This window comes from Oryx dammah, unplaced genomic scaffold (assembly GCF_014754425.2).
Source record: "Oryx dammah isolate SB20612 unplaced genomic scaffold, SCBI_Odam_1.1 HiC_scaffold_27, whole genome shotgun sequence".
NCBI classification, from domain to species: domain Eukaryota; kingdom Metazoa; phylum Chordata; class Mammalia; order Artiodactyla; family Bovidae; genus Oryx; species Oryx dammah.
The window spans coordinates 83,178,749-83,204,697 of record NW_024070211.1 but is presented as its reverse complement, the minus strand read 5'-3'; the positions used below and the strand labels follow the sequence as shown (position 1 = coordinate 83,204,697).

At 38.8% G+C, this 25,949-nt stretch overlaps 1 protein-coding gene across 3 annotated transcripts in view; it reads left to right on the top strand.

The window, feature by feature from the left end:
* GTDC1 (glycosyltransferase like domain containing 1) overlaps window positions 1-25,949 on the top strand; it is a 347,990-nt gene that overhangs the window by 305,346 nt on the left and 16,695 nt on the right. For all 3 annotated transcript variants that reach the window (XM_040228395.1, XM_040228394.1, XM_040228396.1), the window contains one exon: window positions 12,784-12,893. In XM_040228395.1, coding sequence (XP_040084329.1) covers window positions 12,784-12,893 — 110 coding nt within the window. The remainder of the gene's footprint in view (window positions 1-12,783; window positions 12,894-25,949) is intronic.

Below are 25,949 nucleotides of genomic sequence, written 5' to 3'. Positions count from 1 at the left end.
TACATCACCTAAGTTAATCCTCTCAACAGCTCTTTGAACTGAGTGTTATTAGCCAGATTGTTGCAGATGAAAAAATTAAATCTCATATGGGTTTGGTAATTTGTCCTGGATTACAGGTACTAAATATCAGAACTAAGATTTTTTAACTGTTTCACTAGGTTCTATCACCAATGTAAACTATTCTACTTCACTTATTCTGACAAAACACAATTAGTAATATAGTCATAGATCGATTATCAGTAGCTTCCAATAAGCATCTTTTTTCCTTCTTTCAGCTCTACGTGCGCCACTAAAGCAGACTGTCAGAAAGTTCTCTCACCAAATACACTGACACACCTGACTTTGTTATCCACTCTTGACCAGAAGTAAATTGTTCTGATACCTACCAGCAATCAGTAGACTTACTAATTAAGTCTACTTAATTCTACTTGGTTCATGAGGCTTCTCCTTCTGGAGAGTCATTTCTTGATCAATATCGTTAATTTTGAGCATGTGATGCTGTTACCATATTCAGAGTCTTTTTTTTCTTTTCCATATAAATTATTAGTCTACTTTGGCACCTAATATGAGTAGTTCTTAATACCTTTAAATAATAAGCAACAAAAGACTGGGTAGTGAAATTTGGGGCTGAACTTTTTTCTTTTATGCTGTGGGACTAAGTAGAATAATACAGGTTTATTTCATTTATGAGAATGTAGGAGAAGAGAGGAGATACATAATTAATACTGTTTATGAGATGAAAAAATGCAACATATGCAGCAACAAGAACACGTCATTTTGAGCAGGTCTTTATAGAACAGACATCCCATATTGTGTTCCTCCTTTTCCACAGTCATTGCCATGACAATCTGGTATGCTTCACAGTTGCTGCTGAGTAAGGGAGATGTCTCTTCTAGGAGATCTCTGTGTCAGCCAAAAAAACACAGCAGTCTCATTTGAGTCTAGAAATAAGACAAAATATATAAAATGAACAGAATTTTAGCATTTTTCTTCCCATTGGAGAAATTTTTTATGAGTCACTCTATCCATTTCTACTTTAACATTTTTTAAATCAGAAAGAAGTTTTGGAGTAGATTTTTCTCTTCAAATTAAGATTCTTTGCCAGATGATTGAAGACCTTGTCATTTCTAGATGTGACAAAATGTCCACAGTGGAATATGAAAACCTGTTATGAAGAATTGAAATTCATTTGGATGAAAGGCATCTAATAATCCAGGCCATGTTTAATCCTCCATTTAAAAAAAAAAAAACACATGATCCTTCATGTCATTTCATAGACCTATCCTATTGTAATTTAAAAAATGTAACTGTCTTTATTCAGCCATGACGAAGCTATCATTCACTCACTCCACCAACTTCTAAAGTCAAAGAATTTCACTGTTGTGGTTGAGATTTCAGACTAATTATAAGAGGACAGCATACAATTAAATATGAGATAATGTGAATGAACACATTCATGAAATCGTCAGTTGTTTATGAATGTTCTTACATGATTCGGAGGGAGATGGGATTTCATAGGGATGAATGACTACCAGTAGCAGTAAAGCCAAAGTCAGTAAAGGAGACAGTGGGCAAGGAGTGGCAGAGAGGAGCAGAGATGTGTTCCAGACTCGGGATTATAGTCACGGGAGCTGTGGATGGAAAACAGCAAACAAGAGAAGAGGATGGGAATGAGTATGAGTATCAACATTCATCTGAGGGAGTCAGTTGATTGAACTATTTGAATGTTGGATAGAGGGGCTTAATTTCAATGTAATGGTTTTTAGGACACACTTCAGAAAAGAGATATAAGGGGAAAGTCATATAGAAGAAGATAATGTAAGAGTTATTCTGGAGGCTGAGTTGGCAGAGGGAAAGTCTGAAAGTCACTGGTATTGTCAAGTATGAGGTAATAATGTTGTACTATAAAAATGGATTATCAAGCAAATCTTAAATTATCTGTATGGGAAGAATGGCAAGATTGGTTATGGGTTGCTTATCAGGACTACTGGGAAGCAGCTTCTTTGTGTTCAGAAATGAATCATGCTTGAGTCCTAGAACATTGGGCGGATGAAGGTGTGTCAGTACAGAAGAGGAGTTCAGTCGTTAATGCTGTATTTGACAAGGCAGCAGTTTAGTTTTTAAGTATTAGAGATGAGTTGTCTTTGGAAGAGCCAAGTGGAAACTCTTGTGTAGGCACCTCATTAAATAATTAAAAAGGTAATTTATAGTTGGTGGCAATAAAAATATTAGATTCATGAGAGGTGAACTAGATTTAGAGTCAACTCAGAATAATAACTTTTTAAACTATATGCCAGGCCTAATTCTGCACAGGAGGAATACAGGTTAAACAGAGGATGAGCTCTGCCCTCAGGGAACTTACAACGTAGTAGAGTGAGTAGGAGAAACTTTGAAAGTACTAGGGTTCCATAAGGTAGGCAAACATTGTAGGAAAGGGGAAATAGATCATCGTTAGAGATTTGAGATGGCTACATTTGCAGGGTAGTAGGAAAAACAAGAACAAATAGGATTCCACAAAAGAGAAATTTGAATGTTATAAAAAGAACTAGATGTATGGTTTGAAATATCATTGAATTAGAACTAACGTAAATGTCCATTAGTAGGAGAATTTACTTTAAACTGTGAAATATTAGATAAACATTATTAAATTAGATATCTATATGCACTGATGTATGTAGATATATGTGAGGTATTTAGTGAAAATGGAAAGTACAGAATGATAGTAATCTCATGTTGATAAATAAAACATAAATAAAAATGCACTCACACAAATATATATTTGTGCATATGCATAGAAATTGGTCAGGAAGCCTACTCACCAGTTATTAATAGTGCTTACATTTGAGGAGTAGACTCAGGAGTCAGAAAGTAGGGGCTTTCAGTGCAAACATCATATATTTCAGAATTATTTTTAATGCAATGGACATGCATTTTTATCATTGAAATTCATACTGAAATAATTATAGATTCACATACAGGTGTAAGAAATTGTTCCTGTCCTACAACTCCCTGAGGTTCGGTTCTTTCTTATTTTTTCTTTTTGTCCATTTTCTCTGTTGTTTGCATTGGGTAAATTCTGTTTACCTCAAGAACACTGATTCTGTTCTCTGCAATATCCTATTATTGAGCTCATCCAATGAGTTTTACAATTTCTGTTATATTTTTTGGTACTGTTATTTCCATTTGACCGATGCTGAGATTGAATGTGAAAACTTAACTGTAAGCCTCCTGGAAGTCAGGATAAAGCAGGAAACAAAAATTATGCATCTTCCTTTATGAGAAGTAGAAACACAACAATTCTCAATAATGTCAAAGAATTTCCTAGTCTACTCCCTAGAGAAAGTTCTCACTACAGGAGTAGTTCTCAGAATAACCAGTAAGTGATTGAATGTGCGCTTCCTCAGTGACTCAGTGGTAAAGAATTCACCTGTGATGCAGACGAAACATGAGTCACAGGTTCAATCCTTGGTTCGGGAAGATCCCCTGGAGGAGGAAATGGCAACCTACACCAGTATTCTTGCCTTGGAAATCCCATGGACAGAGGAGCCTGGCAGGCTACAGTCCACAGGGTTGTAAAGAATCAGACACACACACACACTCTGAGTGCTGAATGTGTTTTCTACATATCTCTTGAGGGAAATGTTATAGTCCAAAAGAAAATCTAAATGATTACTCAGTCTCAAATTACAGCTCAGGTCACCACAGTTGACAAGGAAAAACGTTACTATGGAGGGAAACAGAAGGACTTAGTAATGAGTTGGGGAAAGGGCTTAGTTCCATAGAAACTCTCAGGTCTGAGAGAAAGTAATTACATACATTGTGATGGTTTAAAAGTATGTGTAACAGTAGCTGCTAAGTAACATCCCAAGAGTGGGAAAGACCCAGTTTATCTTAATTAAGATACTTCATGGCAGACCAGTTATTTGAGTCATGGGTTTCTGTGAGCTTTCTGGCAAAAACTGTAGAAAAAGAGAGGTCATTGACAAGTTAGACAGCTGAATGAAATTACTGTCTACAATATCCAGGAAGAGTGGGAGTCGTTGTTCAACAGAAACCTGGGGGGTCTGAACTTTCAGCAGAGGGAGGTTTAAAGGGGAATCATGTTGAGAGACCTACTGGGAAAAATGATTCCTTGAATTTGGTTTTCACTGGGTGGCCTGCTGGATGGAATGAGTGGGAAGATTTCATGGAGGAGGTCATTAGGTTGTAGTCTAAATACACTATTTGGAAACCAAGCAAGGATTGCTTCTAAGAAAGTCAGTGGTATCAAATGTAGGAGGAAATATGAAGTGAGAATGAAGGAGGACACAGGTGGGTATTAGTATTGTTGGAGAGCATTTTCATCTAAGAGAATGAAAGAATGGGAGTGAAGAGGTAGGAAAGACCCAGGAGGTAGGAAACGAGGATATAGCTAGTATTCTAAGATGAAAGGATCTGTGAAAAGTCACCTAGAAGGAGTATATTATTGGAACTGTTGTTGTCGATAAATGGTGTCAGGTCAAAAGGATAACTCAAAAATGCCCAAGATCCACATGAAGAAATCGTGGAGGAAGGAATAGGATCGCATGTTTTAGGAAGGAAACTGACCATGAGAATGCAGATCTCTCAAGAAGATACAAGGTAGAACGTCTAGAGCTCTAACAGACAGACACCTCTGCCTCTGCTCTTGAAAGGAAAGATGAGAATATGAATGTGCAGATGGCTTGAAACCCTGATATGCATAAATTAGAATTTTATTTTTCTGTGACTTAATTTCTGTACAATGGCCCATTTCAATATGGTGATGGAAAGCTCAAGCCATTCAAGACTCTCTGTCTTCCATTTTCCTGGTCCTTATTCCTCTCAGGCCACTGCTGAGGGATCCCTTGCTTCTATCAGTCTGTCAGAAGCTCTGTGATTTTTCTATGACATTCAAGGAAATCCCGGCTCCAAGTTGATGCCTACATAGCTCAGTAGTCTCTCACAAATGTCCCCAGTACTGTGTGCACACCCTCAGACATTCACTGTCTGGAGTCATGCTTCTGCCTCACCCAGGAAGTGCAGTACATGGCTCGAGGACTCTCACACTTCTCTTCTCCTCCAGTCTGCCCCATCAGTCCTCCATTTTCCTTGTCTAGAGGTGGAACACTGACCTGGTGCAGGAGGGTATATGCTCCATTCACAGGGGGCATTTTGCTTATATACCTGTACCTGTCTGAAGCCCTTACCATTTCTGCAAATGCTTTTGCTCCTGTGACCAGCCAAGATGACTCTCCCTTTTTTGTGGGGGTTAGGAGACTTTTCCTCTGGGTCATACCTTCCTCAAAGTAATGAACATAAACCATCTTATTTTCTTGAATATGTTGGGGTGGCAGGGAGATGACCTAAACTCGTTAACATTTCTAAAATATTAAAATGCCACAAATACCAAAGATGAAGAAAATGAGAGTTTATTGTGTACCTGCAAAGTACCAGGCACTTCATCCCTAACATTGTTTTAAATGTAGATATTATTTTTACCCCTGTCTAAAGATGAAAAAACTGAGGCTATGTGAGTTTATACAACATACAAATAAATAGTCATATCTCTGGTGATTGGCAGAGCCACTTTTCTCTGAAATGTACACTTCATTCTTCCTCTGAAAGTAAAGGGCAGAATGCAGTGTGAGTAACATTCAGAAAAAGCCATAGTGAATATTTTTGGCTCTAGTCACCTGTAACTAAATGATGGCGGAAAGGGCTGGTGGAGTTAGAGAAAGGAAGGCACTGGTAGATATCAGAGGGAGGGAGAGGTTGAGAAGTTGATGCCGCATAAGACTATCTGTTGAATTCTATGCAAAGCACCATTTTAAAAGCAGAAGCAGCACCTGTGGCAGGAAGCCAAAACTGATCATTGTTGGCAGACATATAGAGGGATAATAGAAGGATAATAGGTAAGTGGTCACAACAAGTAGCAGAGAGTGGCAGGCAGAAGCCTTATGTTTTGGAAGGAGGAACACAGGACTGAATTTGAAAGCAACATGGCACTTCATAACAAAGAAGCAAAGATGGAGGGTATAAGAAAAGGTGAAGAAATTTGAAACCATGATGTTGGAGAAATCATATAATCCCACGTTACTTCCCCGTTTTCTTATTGCTACATCTTATCCAGTGGGTTTTAACTTCAAGTAGCAATCTCAGAATTGTTCATTGCTTGATGATCTGGAAACAATACCACGGACTGAAGGTACCTGCTCTCTTTTCCTTCTCATTATATGTAGGAAGAAAGAAAGGAAGAAGTCAAAAACTGTACAGAAGAAAGAATATGACTTTAGAGTAATTTGACATGATTTCAAATGCGGATGCAATTTCTTCCGTGTGATCGTGATTGAAGGAATAGTTATGTTTGTTATGACCACTTAGTTGAGAAGCTTTAAGGTTATGATCAGGTGCCTAGTGTAGGACCTTGAACATAGCAGGAGCTCTGTAAATGTAAATCATTTTTCCTACACCTTTATTCATTCAACGGATATTTTTAGAGCAGTTAATTGTATGCAACAGATAATGTATTAGTCAGCATAGGCCACCTTATACTGAAGTAATAAAGACCCCTTAATCTCATTTGCTTAAACACAACAGAAGTTTAATTCTCCCACTAACTAGAAGTCTGCTGTTTATTTAGGTGGCTTTATTGGGCATCTCGTCTCCATGTAGCAGTCCAGATCACTTCAGTCTTTTATCCTAACCATCTTGATACAAGACCTCTTCAAGAATCACTACAACAGAGAAAGTGCTGTCTAGAATTGCTCTTAGAAATTTCTACCTGGAAGTGACACACATCACTTAGCTGGCAATCCATTGGTCAAATCTAGTCCTGTAGCCTCTCCTACTTCAAGGGAATGAACATGGAGTCTTCTGTATGCCCAGAAGAAGAGAACTGAATATTGATGCATACAAGGAATGTCTTCCACTAGCAAGGCACTAGGTACTTAGCAGTAAACAAAGCCGGCATCATTTCTCTTTTCCTCATGGACCTCTCAATCCAGAGTGATATGGGAAAGCTATGGCACCTGAGAAGAGCCAGGTTTCTGCCCAGGCAAGGCAAGGAACTAGATCGAAGTGATTGCATTCAATAAGTATAACGTTATGTGGGAAAACAGGAAAGGGTAACAGTTGAGTATAAGTGACAAGTATGGAGAACTTAGCAATCCTCAATAAATATTTACTGAATGAATGTTAAGAATAAGAAGAAATTTAGCTCTAAAAAAACTAAATGGGAAAGGCGACAGAGAGAGAACAGATATAGGAAGAAAAAACACATGGAAACAGTTTATGCTTTTCAAATGTTCTGAATAATATTTGGGAATAAAAGCTGTTCTTGCTATATCTGCTGCTTCCAGTAAGCCTGAAATATTCTGTGCTGGTCTCTTCTGCCATAGTTGGGCTGCGGAGAAATGCGTTCCCAGCCAGACTGTTTCATTCTTACCTAGTCAAGAATGTGGGAATTGTTGCGAGACTTGGACTCTGACTCATCTTCTAGAATGTTTTATGATGAATCAAGTTAGCTTGATGGGCAGCTGTCAAATATGGAAGTGTCACAGGCAATGAATAAATGTGCCACTATAAATACTGAAAATTCTACAGAGTTAGGCAAAAACCTTTATGAATACAATTGTATGGCAGAATCTTAGAGAGAGGTGATTCCTTAAAGCTTTAAAATGATTTATATAAAAAGACTTACTAAAAGAATGATAGAAAACAAGTTTAAAAAAAAAGACATTTATAATATATCCTCTACACATAAACATATATATTTCAGTATAGTTTACCTGGTACTCTATCACTTCCCTTTTACTTAATAGTATTTTCCATGTCAAAAAATATACTTCTGCAAAATTATTTTTCATGGCTGCATGTATTGTATCGTATCAGTTCAGTTCAGTTCAGTCATTCAGTCGTGTCCGACTCTTTGCGACCCCATGAATTGCAGCACACCAGGCCTCCCTGTCCATCACCAACTCCCGGAGTTCACTCAGACTCACATCCATCCAGTCGGTGATGCCATCCAGCCATCTCATCCTCTGTCGTCCCCTTTTCCTCTTGCCCCCAATCCCTCCTAGCATCAGAGTCTTTTTCAATGAGTCAACTCTTCCCGTGAGGTGGCCAAAGTACTGGAGTTTCAGCTTTAGTATCATTCCTTCCAAAGAACACCCAGGGCTGATCTCCTTTAGAATGGACTGGTTGGATCTCCTTGCAGTCCCAGGGACTCTCAAGAGTCTTCTCCAACACCACAATTCAAAAGCATCAATTCTTCTGTGCTCAGCTTTCTTCACAGTCCAACTCTCGCATCCATACATGACTACTGGAAAAACCATAGCCTTGACTACATGGACCTTTGTTGGCAAAGTAATGTCTCTGCTTTTGAATATGCTATCTAGGTTGGTCATAACTTTTCTTCCAAGGAGTAAGCGTCTTTTAATTTCATGGCTGCAGTCACCATCTGCAGTGATTTTGGAGCCCCCAGAAATAAAGTCTGACACTGTTTCCACTGTTTCCCCATCTATTTCCCATGAAGTGATGGGACCAGATGTCATGATCTTCATTTTGTGAATGTTGAGCTTTAAGCCAACTTTTTATGCTCCTCTTTCACTCTCATCAAGAGGCTTTTTAGTTCCTCTTCACTTTCTGCCATAAGGGTGGTATCATCTGCATATCTGAGGTTATTGATATTTCTCCCTGCAATCTTGATTCCGGCTTGTGTTTCTTCCAGTCCAGCGTTTCTCATGATGTACTCTGCATATAAGTTAAATAAACAGGGTGACAATATATAGCCTTTGTATGTATGTGTCAAAATATATTTCTTTATCATCCCATTAGGTTGTTTACAGATTATTGCCATTATAAACAATGCTATTAAAAACTTACCTTGACTGAATTTCTATGCACCTCCTTATTTCAGAGAGTAAATTTTCTAATTGGAATTAGAATTGGAATTACTATAGCAAGAGTTATGTATAATTCAAGGCTTATTATGTACATTACCAAATTGCCCTCTAAAATATTGTTGCACTTTATGTTACTACCAACAGTGGATAAGAGCAGAAGAGTGTTCAGGAATCCATAGTCTACAAATATGGTTATAGAGAATTGACTATATTACAAAAATGTGTTTAATCTTGTCAGCTGTTCACAAAAAGGGGCCCCTAAAATATTATTTTTAAATCCTCCATCCCCTGGTGGCTCAGATGGTAAAGTGTCTGTCTACAATGCAGGAGACATGGGTTCGAGCCCTGGGTTGGGAAGATCCCCTGGAGAAGGAAATGGCAATCCACTCCAGTACTGTTGCCTGGAAAATCCCATGGACAGAGGAGCCTGGTACGCTACAGTCTGTGGGGTCGCAAAGAGTCAGACATGACTGAGCGACTTCACTCACTCACTCATCCTATATTTCATGCCTTATGCTAAAATCATAAGTATGAGAATTTCGTGTTAGATTTCGTAGAAAAGAATTTGAGACAGATTCACATATTCTACTAAATGGGTTCATTAATATCATGGTTGCTAGGATAAGATCCATGGATAATTCTTGGATATCTACAATGAGTTCCTCTCTTGACAGAATATATTGAGATCTACCATTGATATATCCAGGCCTTGCTATATGGCTGTTAAATATCCATTCACGTCTTTAATGATCCTCTGAATAGTAGGCAACTTCTCGTTTGTCTAGAGAAAACCAAGAAAACTTTTCAGCTGGAATTGACTATGTAAACTGAAAAAGACATAGATGAAATAGTCAAGTGTCTACTTGTAATATGTAATGCACTAATTTAGACATAAATAATACTTTAAAACACATATCACACATAGAGTATTTTTACAAGTATTTCTCTTTTCTCAGTCTTATAGTTCATGAAGCAGTTTTAGTTCAGCTCCCCCCTCCCATGCATTCTTGATATCAGAAAGGTACCACCTTTTCGGGCAGCTGGCATGTTTCTACCACCTGTCTTCTGGAATTTAGTCTAAGTAGTTTTGGGATACAAGATTGTGAGAATGTATGATGCTGTCCCTGAAAATCTTTTCTCCAGCTTAAAAACCCACTTACTATTCATGGTCTCTAGTAACCACTTACTCTGTTACTTTTTTTTAGTGATGTTTAAAATACTTGTTTTCAACAGTACTTTCAATTATTAAGTCATATCTCCCAAAATAATTACTAACTCTGTATTAAATTCCTTGACTTCTGTTTTTACTGGTCCCATCATGTGAATGACTGCTAAAACTACTGAAAATTCTCATCAATTCGTGTCTTAGGTTTAAGGCAACTTCCTTAAACTGTACTTTGTAAAAAATAAAGTGAGAGAGTGCCTGATATTATGAGAGACTTTATAAGGATTTTAGATAAAATGCCTCTTTTTCTGAGGGATAATTATGCAGAAGAAAAATCTCACCTTACATTCATCCATATATTACAGTTTAAACAGAAAGAGAGGGGATCTATACAAATCTCTTTTGTGTTCTTATGCAAAGTGACTATTGAATATGAAAGCTTTTGTCCACCTATAAAAAATATGTTAAGAATACAGTAGGATTGTCATGCATTTATCTTGTATAGAAACACTGAAAATATAGGTTCGTGGAACCTACTTCTTTGAAAATATTCACATTGGAATTTTTTAAGAAGTACAGCTTCTACCCAATTAAACATCCTTCCAATTCCAAACTGCATCTACTTTTATTTTAATACAAAACAAACCAACAAACAAACAAGCAGCAGAAAATACTTAGAATAGATATTCTCTTAAGGAACCGTAGTGAAAATTTTTGTAACTCAGGATGAAAAATTTAGAGAATCAAGTGGCTAAATTTCCCTGTAGTGTTTCTCCCTCTTTAAAATATGTTATATTGTTTCCATTCTTTTCATCTAAGTATTTCCAGAGTAAAATAACCTATGTTACAGATTAGGAGGCAGCTATTTAATCGATGTGGTTGAAGATAGCATATGGGGTATTCTTTAAATATTTAAAATCTTTGTTCTTGCCCATTGCAGTAGAATATATGAGAATTACCCCCAAAACTTCCCAATAGTACATGTATGTAATACCTGTCATCTTAAAAAGCAATGAACATTTTACCACTGCTTTCTTTGTTATTTGAACCAAATCAAACTGAGAGATACAGAGCTTAAAATAAATTGTTACAGAACTCTAATTCTATAAGATCTTAGAATTCCAGGAGATTATAAATGCCATTTTAAAATGTTAATCAGAAGATGCATTTGTTTTAATTCTTGATACTGAAAATATTGACTGAATTGTGAATTAACACATTTAGGGTTGCAGATGTCATTTTTCATGAGATTTCCTGAATGATGTAATTTTCATATTTCATATAGCAGTTTGATCAATTTACAGATTTATTTTACATAATTAGTTGGTAAATGAGAAATTCAATTGCTGATATATAACTATTCCTCTATAATATAGAAAATAAGTTTAAATTCTGAATTATAAATAAAAAAGCAAATATTTTGAAGACATCTGGTCCACATCTGTCTGAAATAAGATAATTTAAAACAGTGTAATTAACTGCAAGAAATACTGAAATATTCACACCTTAGAACGTAAAAAATAACTCATTCCATTTTAGTGTGATTTTTTTGAATTGGTGAATTTTTTTTAATTTTAGTGTCCTTTAGCCTCTCATTCTGTCATTACAAAGAAGACTGACAAGCTAAACAAACAAAAATAATCCATGTTTTTCAAAGCTTCTACTAAATGAAAGAATTATCTTTATTACTATTCTTTTATGTGTTGACTAACCTCCACTCCTAAGTTAATACTCAGCAGACTTAGACTCAGGCCTACCCTCTTTTGATGTATTTATAATTCTCCATTCAATTATTTAAAATAAGAGATTAGTGAGAGAGCCTGTAATCTCGCTTCCTAAATTGTGTGTTCCTTGTGGACACAAAGAAGCTCAGTAAATGTGAGAGGGTGGTATTCAGACTCACAGAAATGAAAAGCATCTTTGGTACATTCTCATGATCAGTAGAGAATTGTCGTTTGAAGACTGATCTTTTCTTTTGTTAAAAACCTGTGTTAAGTGGAAAATTAACCATTTTAGGAGAAAGGAAAATACGCTAGACTTTCTATGCATGCCTGCTCAGTCACTTAAGTCATGTCCGACTCTGTGCGACCCTGTGGAGCCTGCCAGGCTCCTCTGTCCATGGGATTCTCCAAGGCAAGAATACTGGAGTGGGTTGCCATGCCCTCCTCCAAGGGATCTTCCCAACCCAGGGATTGAACCTGTGGTGTCTCCTGCATCCCAGACAGATTCTTTACCGGTGAGCCACCCAGAAAGCCCAGACTTTCTATGTTCTAACCCCAAAATAGGAAAAACATGATAAATTTTTTCCTTAATGAAAAGCTGTAGAGCCTTAAAACTTTGATAGGACTGAATTTCAATCCATGATAGAGAAGTTAGGGGTTCCCTGGTGGTTCAGATGGTAAAGAATCTCTCTGCAATGCAAGAGACCCAGGTTCAATCCCTGGGTTGGGTAGCTCCCCTGGAGCAGAAGTTGGCTACCCACCCCAGTATTCTTGACTGGAGAATCCCATGGACAGAGGAGCCTGGCAAAGTTAGATTCATGAACACACACAACAATAATACTACAGTATAAGGGTGGGGGAAGATCTCTGCTGTGATGCCAGAGGCTCTCCTAACAGTAGACCAGAGAGGAATTGAGCCTATGAGAAGTGAAAACTCTTTTCCTAATACATGCCCTAAGATATCACAAGTTATATTTTGTGTTTTTACTTCCAGGGAGCATGATAAAGATCCAGAGAGTTTTTTTAAGGTATTGATGCATCTTAAAGACTTAGGACTCAATTTCCACGTATCTGTCCTTGGAGAAACCTTCACAGATGTCCCAGGTATCTCTCTTGTATTTTCTAGTGTGTATTTTTATAGATGATATAAGCTCTACAACTTAAGTATTAATTTCCATGTTTCCCTTTGTTAGAATAATCAAGATGAGCACTGTTAACCGAAAGATTATACGATGGCATTAAAGTGTGATTCAATTAAAAAAATACTTAAGTAAGCATTCTTTGATTTAAGTTGAGAACGTGAAGTCATCTCTTTTATCAAATATAGTTTATACAATGCATCTTGATGTAAATAAAATATATTGCTTTAGGCATCTTAACAGTTAAGGAAAGTGGGAATTTGTAATTGGATATACAACCTCTCACCTCAGGGTCACTGGTTTGAATCCTACTCTGGTAATGGCTGAAATACATTACCATCTGTTAGGTGGTCTGTGTAAAGCATTTTGGCATCAAACTTGTAAAGCAGAGTAGATACATATCATAGTTGTCATTGGTCCACACTTTTTTAATTGAACTTGAGAAAGCAAACAGAATGAAGCAGATAGCAGCAAGTGTTCTCATCCCTAATGCCATAGGGAGCTTCTTCTGAACCATTTCCTTCACCCTGCATCCTCACTGAGCATGTCTGTGTCAAAAGATGGGAATCTTGACCACCATTCTAAGGTCTTAAATGTTCCTGTTTTTTAAGTTTTGGATATTCAACTTTTTTTGTAAACTCCAAGTATGCATGAGTGGGTTCTCAGTTGCTAAGTCTTGTCTGACTCTTTGCGACTCCATGTTCCTCCGTGCACGGAATTTCCCAGGTAAGAATACTGGAGTGAGTTGCCCTTTCCTTCTCCAGGGAATCTTCCCAACTCAGGGATGGAACCCACATCTCCTGCATTGGCAGGCAGATTCTTTACCCCTGAGCCACCTGGGAAGCCCAATCCCCAAGTATGCAGACAAGGAAAGTTCAAAAAAGTGCTAGTCACTCAGTCATGTCCAACTCTTTGCAACCCGATGAACTGTAGCCTACCAGGCTCCTCCATCCGTGGGATTTTCCAGGCAAGAATACTGGAGTGGGTTGCCATTTCCTTTAAGGACCATGTAAACACGTTACCCTCACTTAGCCACCTAAGGGTGTGAAGAAGTACACCCAGCGTGTACCTCAGTGGCCTCATCTGATATGGCTCAGCCTCTGCCCCCTGCACTTGTGGACACAAGCCTCTTTTTAGTTTCTCTAAGGTTCCAAACTTCTTTAAACCTCTGGACATTTACCTGCTGCTGCTGCTGCTGCGTCACTTCAGTCGTATCCGACTCTGTGCAACCCCGTAGACAGCAGCCTACCAGGCTCCCCCGCCCGTCCCTGGGATTCTCCAGGCAAGAACACTGGAGTGGGTTGTCATTTCCTTCTCCAATGCATGAAAGTGAAGAGTGAAAGTGAAGTCTCTCAGTCGTGTCCGACTCTTAGCGACCCCATGAACTGCAGCCTACCAGGCTCCTCCGTCCATGGGATTTTCCAGGCAAAAGTACCGGAGTGGGGTGCCATTGCCTTCTCTGGGACATTTGCCTATTTGTTTGTTATGCATTTGATCTCAGCTCAGGTGTATTTTCTTTCAGTGTGAAACTTTATAATGGTCTCATGGCACCCTATACTTTTACTTACAATACTTTCCTTAGTTTCTAATCATATAATTATGTGAAATTTCTTATCTCACTGCCACACATACACACAAACACTAAGTAGAACATAGGTGCTGGATAGACAAGGGTTGTGACTATCTCATTCATCACTGTTCCTCAAAGCCTAGTGCAGTGCCTGACACAAGGCTGGAACTCAGTAACTCAGTGAATGTTTGTTGGGTAAACAGGTAAAAATACTGTGAACTTCCCGCCTTCAAGCAGTTTGTAGTTTTCTTAAAGAAGGAACAGTTTTGTGTAAGCAGAGGAAACAGGAAGGGAAGCACAGGATAATATAATTATACATGAGTACTGACACATGTGGCTTAGAGTAGAAGGTTCATTGAGGGGTAGCACTTGAGTAGCCAGAGGATTAGGATTAGGATCGCAAAAGGGGAAGCAACATGGGAAAAGCATGGAGAAGCAAATATTACAGATACTATACTGAAATGAGAGAACAATTTCAGGGATTAGTGCTGTGAGATCCCTAAGTAGAAGAGAAGATTCTGCATACAGAAGTTAGTAAGTAAAACATAGACAGGGTGGAGCCAACATATGGAGGATCTGTAAAGTAGGTTCAGTAAAGGTGGAAAATAGGGAGCCTTGCTCTTGAACTAGAAAGAGATATGATGGAACCTGTACTTTAGGAAGATTTCTGTTGCAGTGATATGTAGGCAGAATCACAGTAAGACTACAGAGTCATCTGAGCATGGATTCTGTGTGGTGGTTTGTTTCTGTTCAGTTGCTAAGTTGTGTCCGACTGTTTGTGACCCTAGGGACTGCAGCATACCAGACTTCCCTGTCTTCCGCTATTTCCTGGAGTTTGCTCAAAATAATGTCCATTGAGTCCGTGATACCATCCAACCATCTCATTCTCTGTCATCCCCTTCTCCTGCCCTCAATCTTTCCCAGCATCAGGGTCTTTTCCAATGAGTCAGCTCTTCACAACAGGTGGCCAAAGTACTGGGGCTTCAGCTTCAGCATCAGTGTGGTGGTTGGAGGCAGAAAGATTAGTGAGAGGGCTGTAGGAGAGAGAGACTCTCAAGGAAAACTCGGAAAAGAATTTGGTAGATGGATGGCTGTCGAGAAAGAAGGAAGAAAAAAAATCAGCTTATTTGCAAAGCTGGTGATTTCAGTCTCATTTGTGCCAGTATTGAGGTGTTTGTGGAGGAACTGAGGAAAGTGGCTGGAGAATACCACTAAGCAGAGGGCTTCTCAGCCAGCTTCACTGTTGGGTAATTTTAAGCCACCACTACAAAGAAGACTAGGTTTTTCCTCAAAGGGCCATGTTTTTGGAATCACAGCTCTCCCTTCCCACCCGTTTAGCAATTTAGAGCAGCATCGTGGGGATTGAAAGTGGGATGAGGAGCAATTAGGGGCCTGAGAACTGAGTGCTCAGTAATTACAGGCTCAATCTTTTGCTCACTTTGGCCTGACCTCAACACATACTTATTGAGCACCTTGGAAGAGGGATTTCACAGTGAACAGGATGCAGCCTGCACCTCAGGGAGCCCTGCCTTGGGGAGACACTTCCATATAATCAACACATACCTAGAATGCTGTGGCTCACTATGGGATGCTGTGGATGACCATAGGAAGAGTCCTGTTAGCTATGCACACACTTCTGTTGTTCCCAGTCTCAACTGGTACTCCCTTCTGCCTTCGCCTCTGGCCCGTCTGTCATGTCAAACGTGAATCAGCTCTTTCAGGCTGCAGCACTTCACCTTGCACATGAGAAGAGCACGGGTTGTTGGCTTGATGAATGAGTCTGATGGCTTTCCAGGTTGTGCTCCTAGACGGCCACATTGCCAGTCTTTACTCCAAAGGTTTCCTAACGGGACACTTTGTGTAACTTTAGTTGTTTGTATCACTGTTCCGTCTTGACAAGCATTAATATAGCACTTAGTGTATTTCAGGCATTGTTCTAAGCCATTTATAAATGTTAAATCTTTAACCTCTTAGCAGTCTTGTTCAGCATTACTATCTCCATTTTCCTTAGTGGGGGAAGCTACACTAAGGTACAGAGGTACACCAAGGTACAGAGACGTTAAGTGAGGTCACATAACTATGTAGTATTTTTAACCACTGTGCTATGCTACATTTCCATTTTCTTGTTTTCTGACCCAAGTGTTTCTCTAAACATTTTTTCCCCCAACTCACCATCTAGCACTTCACACAAAGGGTTACCTAGCAGGTATAGAGGAGCCTGACAGGCTGTAGTCCATGGGGGTCACAAAGAGTCAGACAGGATTTAGTGACTAAACAGCAACAACAACAAAAGCAGGTATACATTTCTTTGCCTGCTGCCTCTTCCAGGTGCCTTATTAGCATATCTAAAACCCATACTTTAACACCAACTTCTAGTGGGCTACAGTCCATGGGGTCACAAAGAGTCGGACACGACTGGGCGACTTCACTCACTCACTCACTCTCTCTCTCTGTTGAAACTATGCAGTATCAGCTAGAAGAATAACTCTGGACACTGTTAACATTTGTGAGGAAGTGGCTTTCTTGTAAATAATTGCAAAAGTAGTTATTATTACCCTGTTCATTGCTCCTATTGACAGAATAGAAGCAGATATTTGCTACTTGCTTGGTCCTTTGCTGAGTTATTTCATGTAATGCTCATGATAATCCCAGTGGAGTATGTATTATTATCGCATTTGATAGATGGAAAAACTGAGTCTTTGAAAGTTTAAGTCACTTTGATTATACTATTTGTGGATCAGATTTTGTCTTTCACAAGCAAAACCAAGACAAGTTTAATACATGACAGCAGGGCCATTGATTACTCTTTTTTCCCTTGAGGTATGATTTACATATAATGTTGTATACATTTAAGGTATATAGTGTGATAATTTGATACATTTACAAGTTGCAACATGATCATCCGTGTAGTTCTAGCTAAGGCCTCTCTCACATCACATAATTATTTCTTTTTTGTGATAAGAATATGTAAAATCTAATCTTCAACCAATTTCAAAGTATATAATACAGTATTGTTGACTATAATGACTATGCTATACTTTAAAAAAATTATATTACATTATAATATATATACCATACACTCCACTTGCTTTACTTGCACATTTCAATGATTTTTGGTATATTTACAGAATTGTGTAATTATCACCATGCATAGAGTTTGTTTGTTTGTTTGTTTGGCCATGAGGCATGTGGGGTCTTAGTTTCCAACCAAGGATCAAACCTGCACCCCCTACAATGGAAACAGAGTCTTAACCACTGGACATCCAGGGAAGTCCCCACTATGCTATTCTTTTGATCTCCAGGACTTATTCTTATTCTGCTTGAAAATTAATTACTCTTTATTCAGCTTCTTTCTCCTTCCTCTCCACAGAGCTTGTAGGAAAAGGTAACATATCTCTCAGCGATGGCATTAGCACCAATGAGTTTACTGCCCTTTTTGATGCAGCAGTCTCTTTTAAATTCCTTTTGAAAATATTAAAACCACAGTAGAGCAACTTTATAGAGTTTTCATACTGTTGATTGTTTTCTAAATTATGTTGTTGCAAGGTTTTTATCATCCATTTTTCTGAAAAGTGTGGTAGTGTAATATTATTGATTCTAGTTCATTTATAGCTATATAGTTTATAGCTCTTTTGTATCATCCTTTCATCTTACAAAAGAGGAGCATGACCTAGGACAGTGACTATTCCAAGTGCTTAGAGCTGAGCACAGTGTGTGAGACAGGCAGTGGTAGATTGTTGCAAGGTTAGGAGTAGAATGTGAGAGTCAGTCCCCTCATCCCTACTCCTATATATGTTCAGTAAATGTTCTTCTGTTTTTGTTTTTTTTTTTTTTTTTTTATTTTGGCTGTGCTGGGTCTTTGTTGCAGCACACAGACTTCTTCTAGTTGTGGCGCACAGGCCCCAGAGCGTGCGGGTTCGATAGCTGCAGCACGCCAACTTCTCTAGTTGTGGTGTTTGGGCTTAGTTGTCCCAAGGCATGTGGGATATTAGTTCCCTGACCAGGAATTGAACCCACACCCCCTGCATTGGAAGGCAGATTCTTAAGCCCAGGACCACCAGGGAAGTCCCTGTTTTGTATGTTTTATGCCAAGTACTAAACCAGATGTTTAGGTTGAAGTGGTGAATAAAGCAAAATATCTTTTGTGATGTTTGCATCACAGAAGTAGTCCAACTCCAGTGCTTTATTCATCAGTTCCTAGAGCACTTAGGACATGCCAGGTACTGTTTGAAGCCCCTTGTGCATTGCCTTCTATTTTTCCTTTTAATTAATTTAATTTTAATTGGAGGCTCGTTACTTTACAATACTGTAGTGGTTTTTGCCATACATTGACATGAATCAGCCATGGGTGTACATGTGTCCCCCATCCTGAGCGCCCCCCCAACCCCCTCCCCATCCTTCAGGGTCATCCCAGTGCACCAACCCTGAGCCCTGTCTCATGCATCGAACCTGGACTGGTGATCTATTTCAACATATGGTGATATACTTGTTTCAATGCTGTTCTCTCAAATCATCCCAACCCTCGCCTTCTCCCACAGAGTCCAAAAGTCTGTTCTTTATCTCTGTGTCTCTTTTGCTGTCTCACATATAGGGTCATCATTACCATCTCTCTAAATTCCATGTATATGTGTTAATATACGGTATTGGTGTTTTTCTTTCTGACTTACTTCACTCTGTGTAACAGGCTCCAGTTTCATCCACCTCATTAGAACTGATTCATATGCACAACAGCCCTGTAAATTAAGCTCTGTTGTGTCATTTTACAGCTGAAAAAAGTAAGAAACAGGGAGATTAAGTCATTTGCCTGAAATCACACATCCATCCAGTTTTCAATCCACAATTCAGACCTTGTCAGTCCACCTTTCTGCCATTATCCTCTAAGTGGAAACCATAAAATTATCCCTATTTTATAGGTAAGAAAGCAGAAGGTGAAAATGGTGGAAAATTCCTGGCTACATATATGAAATCATTTCCATTTTCTCTAATAATTTCTATGCAAATGGAAAGTTTAAAAACAAACAAAGAACCCCCACAAAGCCTCAGATTCATTTCCTAAATATATCACTCCTCAGACATTAGAGTGAACTCCCTCTTCTTTCTGCCATCTGTCTTCATCACAAGAAAGGTGTCAAAAACAATATGAAGTGGAAAGATATTCCAAATAATACTTGGCATATATTTACTGTTCAATAAATACTATTTGAATGAATGAAGAATAAGTCTAATGTAATAGAATAATGTTTACATACCATATCAGGTATATAAGAATCTTTGTTGAAATGATTTCCAAATATTAGAGAATTAGTGAACGAAAATAGAGAGCCCTAAGACTTAAGGAAGCTCTAAATGGTTCTATATTATATTTTCTGTTTTCATATAAATGACCTTGATTTAACCTAAATCTATTTTTCAATCTGTTCTCATATTTCAGCTCTTACATTAGTCAGAATAAGCTAAATTATGCTAAACTAACAGCCTTAAAACTCTCAATGGCTTAAAACACTTAACACTTATGTTTTTATTCATTCTATGTATTTATTGCAGGTGAGCAGTAGTCTTCTACCCATATGGTCACTCAGGGACCTAAACTTACAGAGAGAGACCCAAGCCTTCACCATCACAAGCACTACCTGTTACTATGCCAGGTGGAAGAGAAAGCTGGGAGGTTCTTTCGTCACCAAGTTACTCCTCTGGCCTAAAAGTGACATTGCATGTGTGCGTGCTCAGCCACCAAGTCGTGTCCCACTCTGTGCCACCCCATGGACTGTAGCCTGCCAGGCTTCTTTGTCCATGAAATTTCCCAGACAAGAATACTGGAGTAGGTTGCCATTTCCTTCTCCAGGGGATCTTCCCAACCCAGGAATCAAATCCAAGACTTCTGGATTGACAGGCGGGTTCTTTACCACTGAGCCACCAGGGAAGCCCAAATGTGACAAAGGGTTCCACTCAAATCTTTGTCCAGAACCTGTTGAAGGGTACTGCCCAACACTAAGAGGGCCAGGAAATGCAATCCTGCTTTGAGCCCAGAATGGGGGAAAGCAGAAATAGCTGATGCAAAGCACTGTTGACACCATGGCTCTTTAATATGCATCAAGATCTATGGTGCATCATAGAGAAAAATCAGGCCTATTCAAGACATCTGTCTTGGTATGATATCTGGGTGAGTCTTCCCTGTTGGATGAATAACTTTTAATAAATACGAGAGTACTGCTCATAGTCTTCTTGCTGGAGACAGCCCAGCTAGTATCTGCAGGCACATCGAGCAACTGTATCCCATTAAGCAGTCCATACAAAGTCGATTTGGGCTCTGTGGGAATGGAGTTAATTATCGCTTATGGTGATGGCACTTTGAAAAGCTTATAGTGTCAGTCAGGAGTGGTTTTGCCCTCCACACCTAGGGGATATTTAGCAATGCCCAGAGACATTTTGAGAAAGAAATGCAATGCCCAGAGAGAAGGAGATGGCAACCCATTCCAGTGTTCTTGCCTGGAGAATCCCAGGGATGGGGGAGCCTGGTGGGCTTCCGTCTATGGGGTCTCACAGAGTCGGACACAACTGAAGCGACTTAGCAGCAGCAGAGACATTTTTTGGTTCTTACAGCTGTTGAGGGGAGGATGCTACTGGCATCTAGTGGGTAGAGGTCAGGACACAGGACAGTCCCTTAAACTGCACAAGACAGTCCCCACACAGAGAGTTCTTCAACCTAAAATGTCAGTAGTACCACAGCTGAGAAACTGTGATTCTATGAATTCAAGTCAGAAGGTCAGGTTTCAGACTGGGTCCTGTAGTTTTTTAAATTAAACTCAGTTAATCCATCTGTACAGTACAAAAGACGAGATGGGTGGAAAAGAGAAATTATAATAATAGTTATGATAATAAAACCACCCACCCTATCTCACCTCCTGTGAGTTATAGTGAGGATTTCAGGCACATTAACATCATTTGGGGGAGAGTACTTTCTAAACTTTTAATACTGTCTAGTTTTTATTATAAGACTCATGAACTTCTCTTCAGAGTTTATATATGGAGTGAGTCTTTAATGCATTTTGTATCTGAAGAGGACATTAATGATGCTGAACCTTAAAAGTTCATTCTTGCCATTATTTTAATTATTTTTAATCCAAAAATTGAAAGGTCATTCTGCCACATAAAGCATCCATCAGACTCCATGTTACAAATGAACCAAAAAGCCTAGAAGCTTCACAATGTAAATATTTTAGCTTTGGCCAGTTCTCATGACAAGGTCACATTATTAGCCCTTGAGATGGTGTGTGTGTGTGGGTGTGTGGGTGTGTGTGTGTGTGTTTTAAGAAGAAGAAGAAGAAGAAGAGAAGCAGCAGCAAATACTTAAGATATCAAATCAATGGAATGTGTCTGTATATTTAATAATTTCTCACAAATGATAATTCTAAACCAAATACTTTGCTCTATGAACAGCCAAAGCCTTACATCAGGATTCCTCTTTCTGGACTTTGTGGAAGGAGTTTTAGCTTTTTCCATGGGCAGTGGGGAGGTGAAAAAAACTACAAGAAAAGTAGCAACCTGAACTCCAGTTTTGTCAGACATAAGTTCTTCCTTCTAGTTCACCTTTAATTTGAGGTTAAGAACAGTATGTGGAAAGCTTCTGGTTAGTATCTGGCGTGACAGTGGTTATTATAGTGATCTTGGCATATTCCTGATCCTTTGCTCTGGAGTCAAATGTCAGATAATTATGTAACATTCTCTCCTCCCGCCATGTCCCTTTTCATTCACCTCCCAGCTACGATCTCATTTTCAGCAGAGCAGCTACACTAAGGGGGAAATAATAGAAACACAAATAACTACATCACATTAATATAAAGGTATAAAATTTTGCTACAGGGGGACCCAGCAGAAGGAAAACTATTAATATATTGATCAATGTTGAATTCTAATTTGATTATATATGAGATGAAATAAATGTGCCAGTAAGATTAAATAAACTTATTCTCTCTAGACTCTATGTTTCCCCAAACCTATTCCTTTTTGTTTTCTTTTTATACAAATTTTGTCACTATTCATTCCCCTGAACATAGAAGTATTAACTTAGTTCCTACTGTGGTCTAGCACCATATGGTGAATACCAAGAAGAGAAGATGTCATTGCTCTAAAATCTTAATGTCTGGGAAACAAAAACATTTTAAAAATTACGTTTTATGATACCATGTCCTTGTTTGTATTATAACATTTTCAGATAAATTTTGAATACATTGTTCCATAATCCTTATAACAATCTAGTGACTAGCTAGTAAAATAAGCAGTAACACCCTCTGTTTATAACTGAGAGACATTATTTATGTTGAAATAACATGGATCTGAGGTAGATTTTCTGCAGACAGAGCCACCTTCATACGATTCTTAGAAATAGGCATACCATTAATTCTCTAAGAATATGATTGGGGAAGTCAGTTACAAAGAATCTGATTTGAAACTGTGTCCCAGTCCTTTGCTGAAGAAGACAGCAAAATATAATGGGAAAGTAGGGAAGATTAAAATAAATATAGACATATATGCTCCTGGGGCTTTGCAGGTGGTGCTAGTGGTAAAGACCTGGCCTGCCAATGCAAGAGACAAGAGAGACGGAGGTTTAATCCCTGGGTTGGGAAGATCCCCTGGAGGAGGGCATGGCAACCCACTCCCATATTCTTGCCTGGAGAATCCCATGGACAGAGGATCCTGGAAAGTTACAATCCACAGGATCACAAACAGTCGGATACAACTGAATCAACTTAGCACTCTTGTATGAGTATATGCTCTTGACAGGAAAGAATAGATAGAAATGACAGGATCTCTTAAGATAATTTATAAATTTAACAAGATTCCAATTAAGATGCCCAAATATCACTTTATATATCCTCACAGACTAGTTCTAAAATTCCTACAAAATAAAGAAATAAGTGGAAAAAATATCAAAGAAATCACTTACAAAGGAATAATGAAGGAAAACACATCTTACCAGATTCAGAACACATATGAAGTGGTAACTTTCCAAAGAGTACTTTACAGATTCAAAAACATGAAGGTAGAGAAAGGGACAAAAATAGAGAATTCAGAAATAAACCCAGCTTGCATATAAATTAACATCCACCACACTTATATAACAAAATTTAATATGCTTATCCCAACTTCATAATATTTTTAAGTGAAAACAGGAAATTGAGTAAAATAAATAAGTTTGTGGAATAAAACTAATAAAACAAATTATTTGTATAAGTAATTATATATTTTAAATATATGCTACAGATAAAAGATTACACAAACATTAACAGAGTAAAAGTACAATAACTTACTGAACTCTTACTGTGTGCCAAGCATAAGGCTCAGCCTTTTACTCACACAACTAATAAACAACAGAGATAGTGATAAACTGAAGAAATAAGTGCTAAATCAAATTTGGGGAATAAAAACTTTAATTCTTCTATTAATGAAATAAGTATAAATACAAAGAATTTATGAGAGAGCAGTTACATTAACCGAAACAATAAAAGTAAAGGCATATCCTAACAAAGACTGGCCAACTAATGGGGAAATATCTGCATGTATGGTGAAGCCAGTGCAAGTTATGTTTCCTGAGCCGTACACGTTTCTATTCCCTTGGTGTGACTCAGTAATTTCACATCAAAGAACATCCCATGGAAGTAATTCTCATGCCTCATCCTTGTTTCTACTGCCTCTTTCCCAGTTTTCGCCCTTAGATTCTGGAGAAGAGAATGGCAACCCACTCTAGTATTCTTGACTGGGAAGTCCCGTGGACAGAGAAGCCTGACAGTCTACAGTCCACAGGGTGGCAAAGAGTTGACAAAACTTGGCCACTGAGCACACGTGCATGCAGGCCCTTATATCCTGGGACCTTAATTCTTCCAAAACCTTCAGATTGGTCTTCTGGCCTCTGGACACTTTGGTATTTGATTCATCCGCTTACTGTTATTGGTCTTCTTTCTAAACCCAGCCCATCCAAGAAGAGAATCACAATAGTATAACAAGAATAAGGACATGTCTCATAGGTTTGCTGTGGGATGAACTTAAATTTCCTGTTAATAAATGAGATTCTTCGAACTCTGACCCGAACCTAATCCCTCATGAATTCCGATCTCCTAAGTACATCTGTGCACTTATCCATTTCCATGCCTTGTATTATTTACTGTTGAAATTCCTCTGCCCGTCAGCACATAGACACATGCATATCCTTTCTCTGTTTGCAAAATCCCAACTCCAGTGGTGCTTCTGCTCCTGTGTCCCCCCTTTTCCTTCCCTCCTAAGTTGCTCCCAGCACCCTTCATCATTCCGTTATTTTCTGAGCACATTTCACTGTGCACTACAGTCAGTTGCCACTTGGCTACCCTAAAGGGCGGTGGTATAACTGACCAGAAGACACTTTGCAGGTGAAGACTATGACTTCCTAGACAGAAACAGCTGCCTGGGTTTCAGAGTCAGCAACACTCCCAGTTGGAGGGGCAAGCTCCCCTGCCCACCTCCCACCGATACCCCAGACAAAGGTGAAGTTCCTGTTCAGTGTACTTGAGAGGCTTTCTCTTCCTTTCTCAGGAGAGGTTTGTGAACTGTGCAGCTGCATTTCCCTCACAAATGCTCAGGAGACTCACCGTGTGCATGAGCTAAATTGCTTCAGTCGTGTCCAACTCTGTGCGATCCTATGGACCGTAGCCCCCCAGGCTCCTCTGTCAATGGGATTCTCCAGGCAAGAATACTGGAGTGGGTGGCCATTCCCTTCGCCAGGGGATATTCCCGACCCAGGGATCGGACCTGCATCTCTTACATCTCCTGCATTGGCAGGTGGATTCTTTACCACTAGCACCACCTGGGAAACCCCAGGAGACTCCCTAGACTTACTAGACACACTAGACTTACTAGACACAAGTAACTGGTAACAGCTCACTCCCATTGTTCAGCATAGCCACGGAGAATCACTTTTTCCCCTGATCACCCCCGGACATACCATTCCATCAGGCCTAAACTTTAAAACTGCCTGAACTCTACGCCTGCAGCTTCTATAAGTGGAATATCTATCTTTTATATGGAAACCAGAAAATCCCATGCAATTCTCAAGGCAAAATCATTTATCCATCCTACCAGAGGGAAGACCGTGAAAATAATGTGTCCTAGAATACAGCTCCCAAAACATCTCTCAAGAAGTTGTTCTCAAAAGTTATAGCTATGAAAACATTACTGAGGAAAAATATTCCTTAATTTTCATAAACTGTCCTTATAATTTATGAGAAATCTACACCAGAGGAAGACACAAGGAAATAGATGAGTTAATTAAATAATGAATGGGAAAAAGGCAAGACATTGATAGAAATTAGAAACAGACGCTAATTTTGAAAGCTGCAAATGTACCTATGACTTGGATTGACAGATAGGAGATCTTGGAATATGTTTGGTACACGTTGCTTTGGAGTTTTATCTTTTTGAATT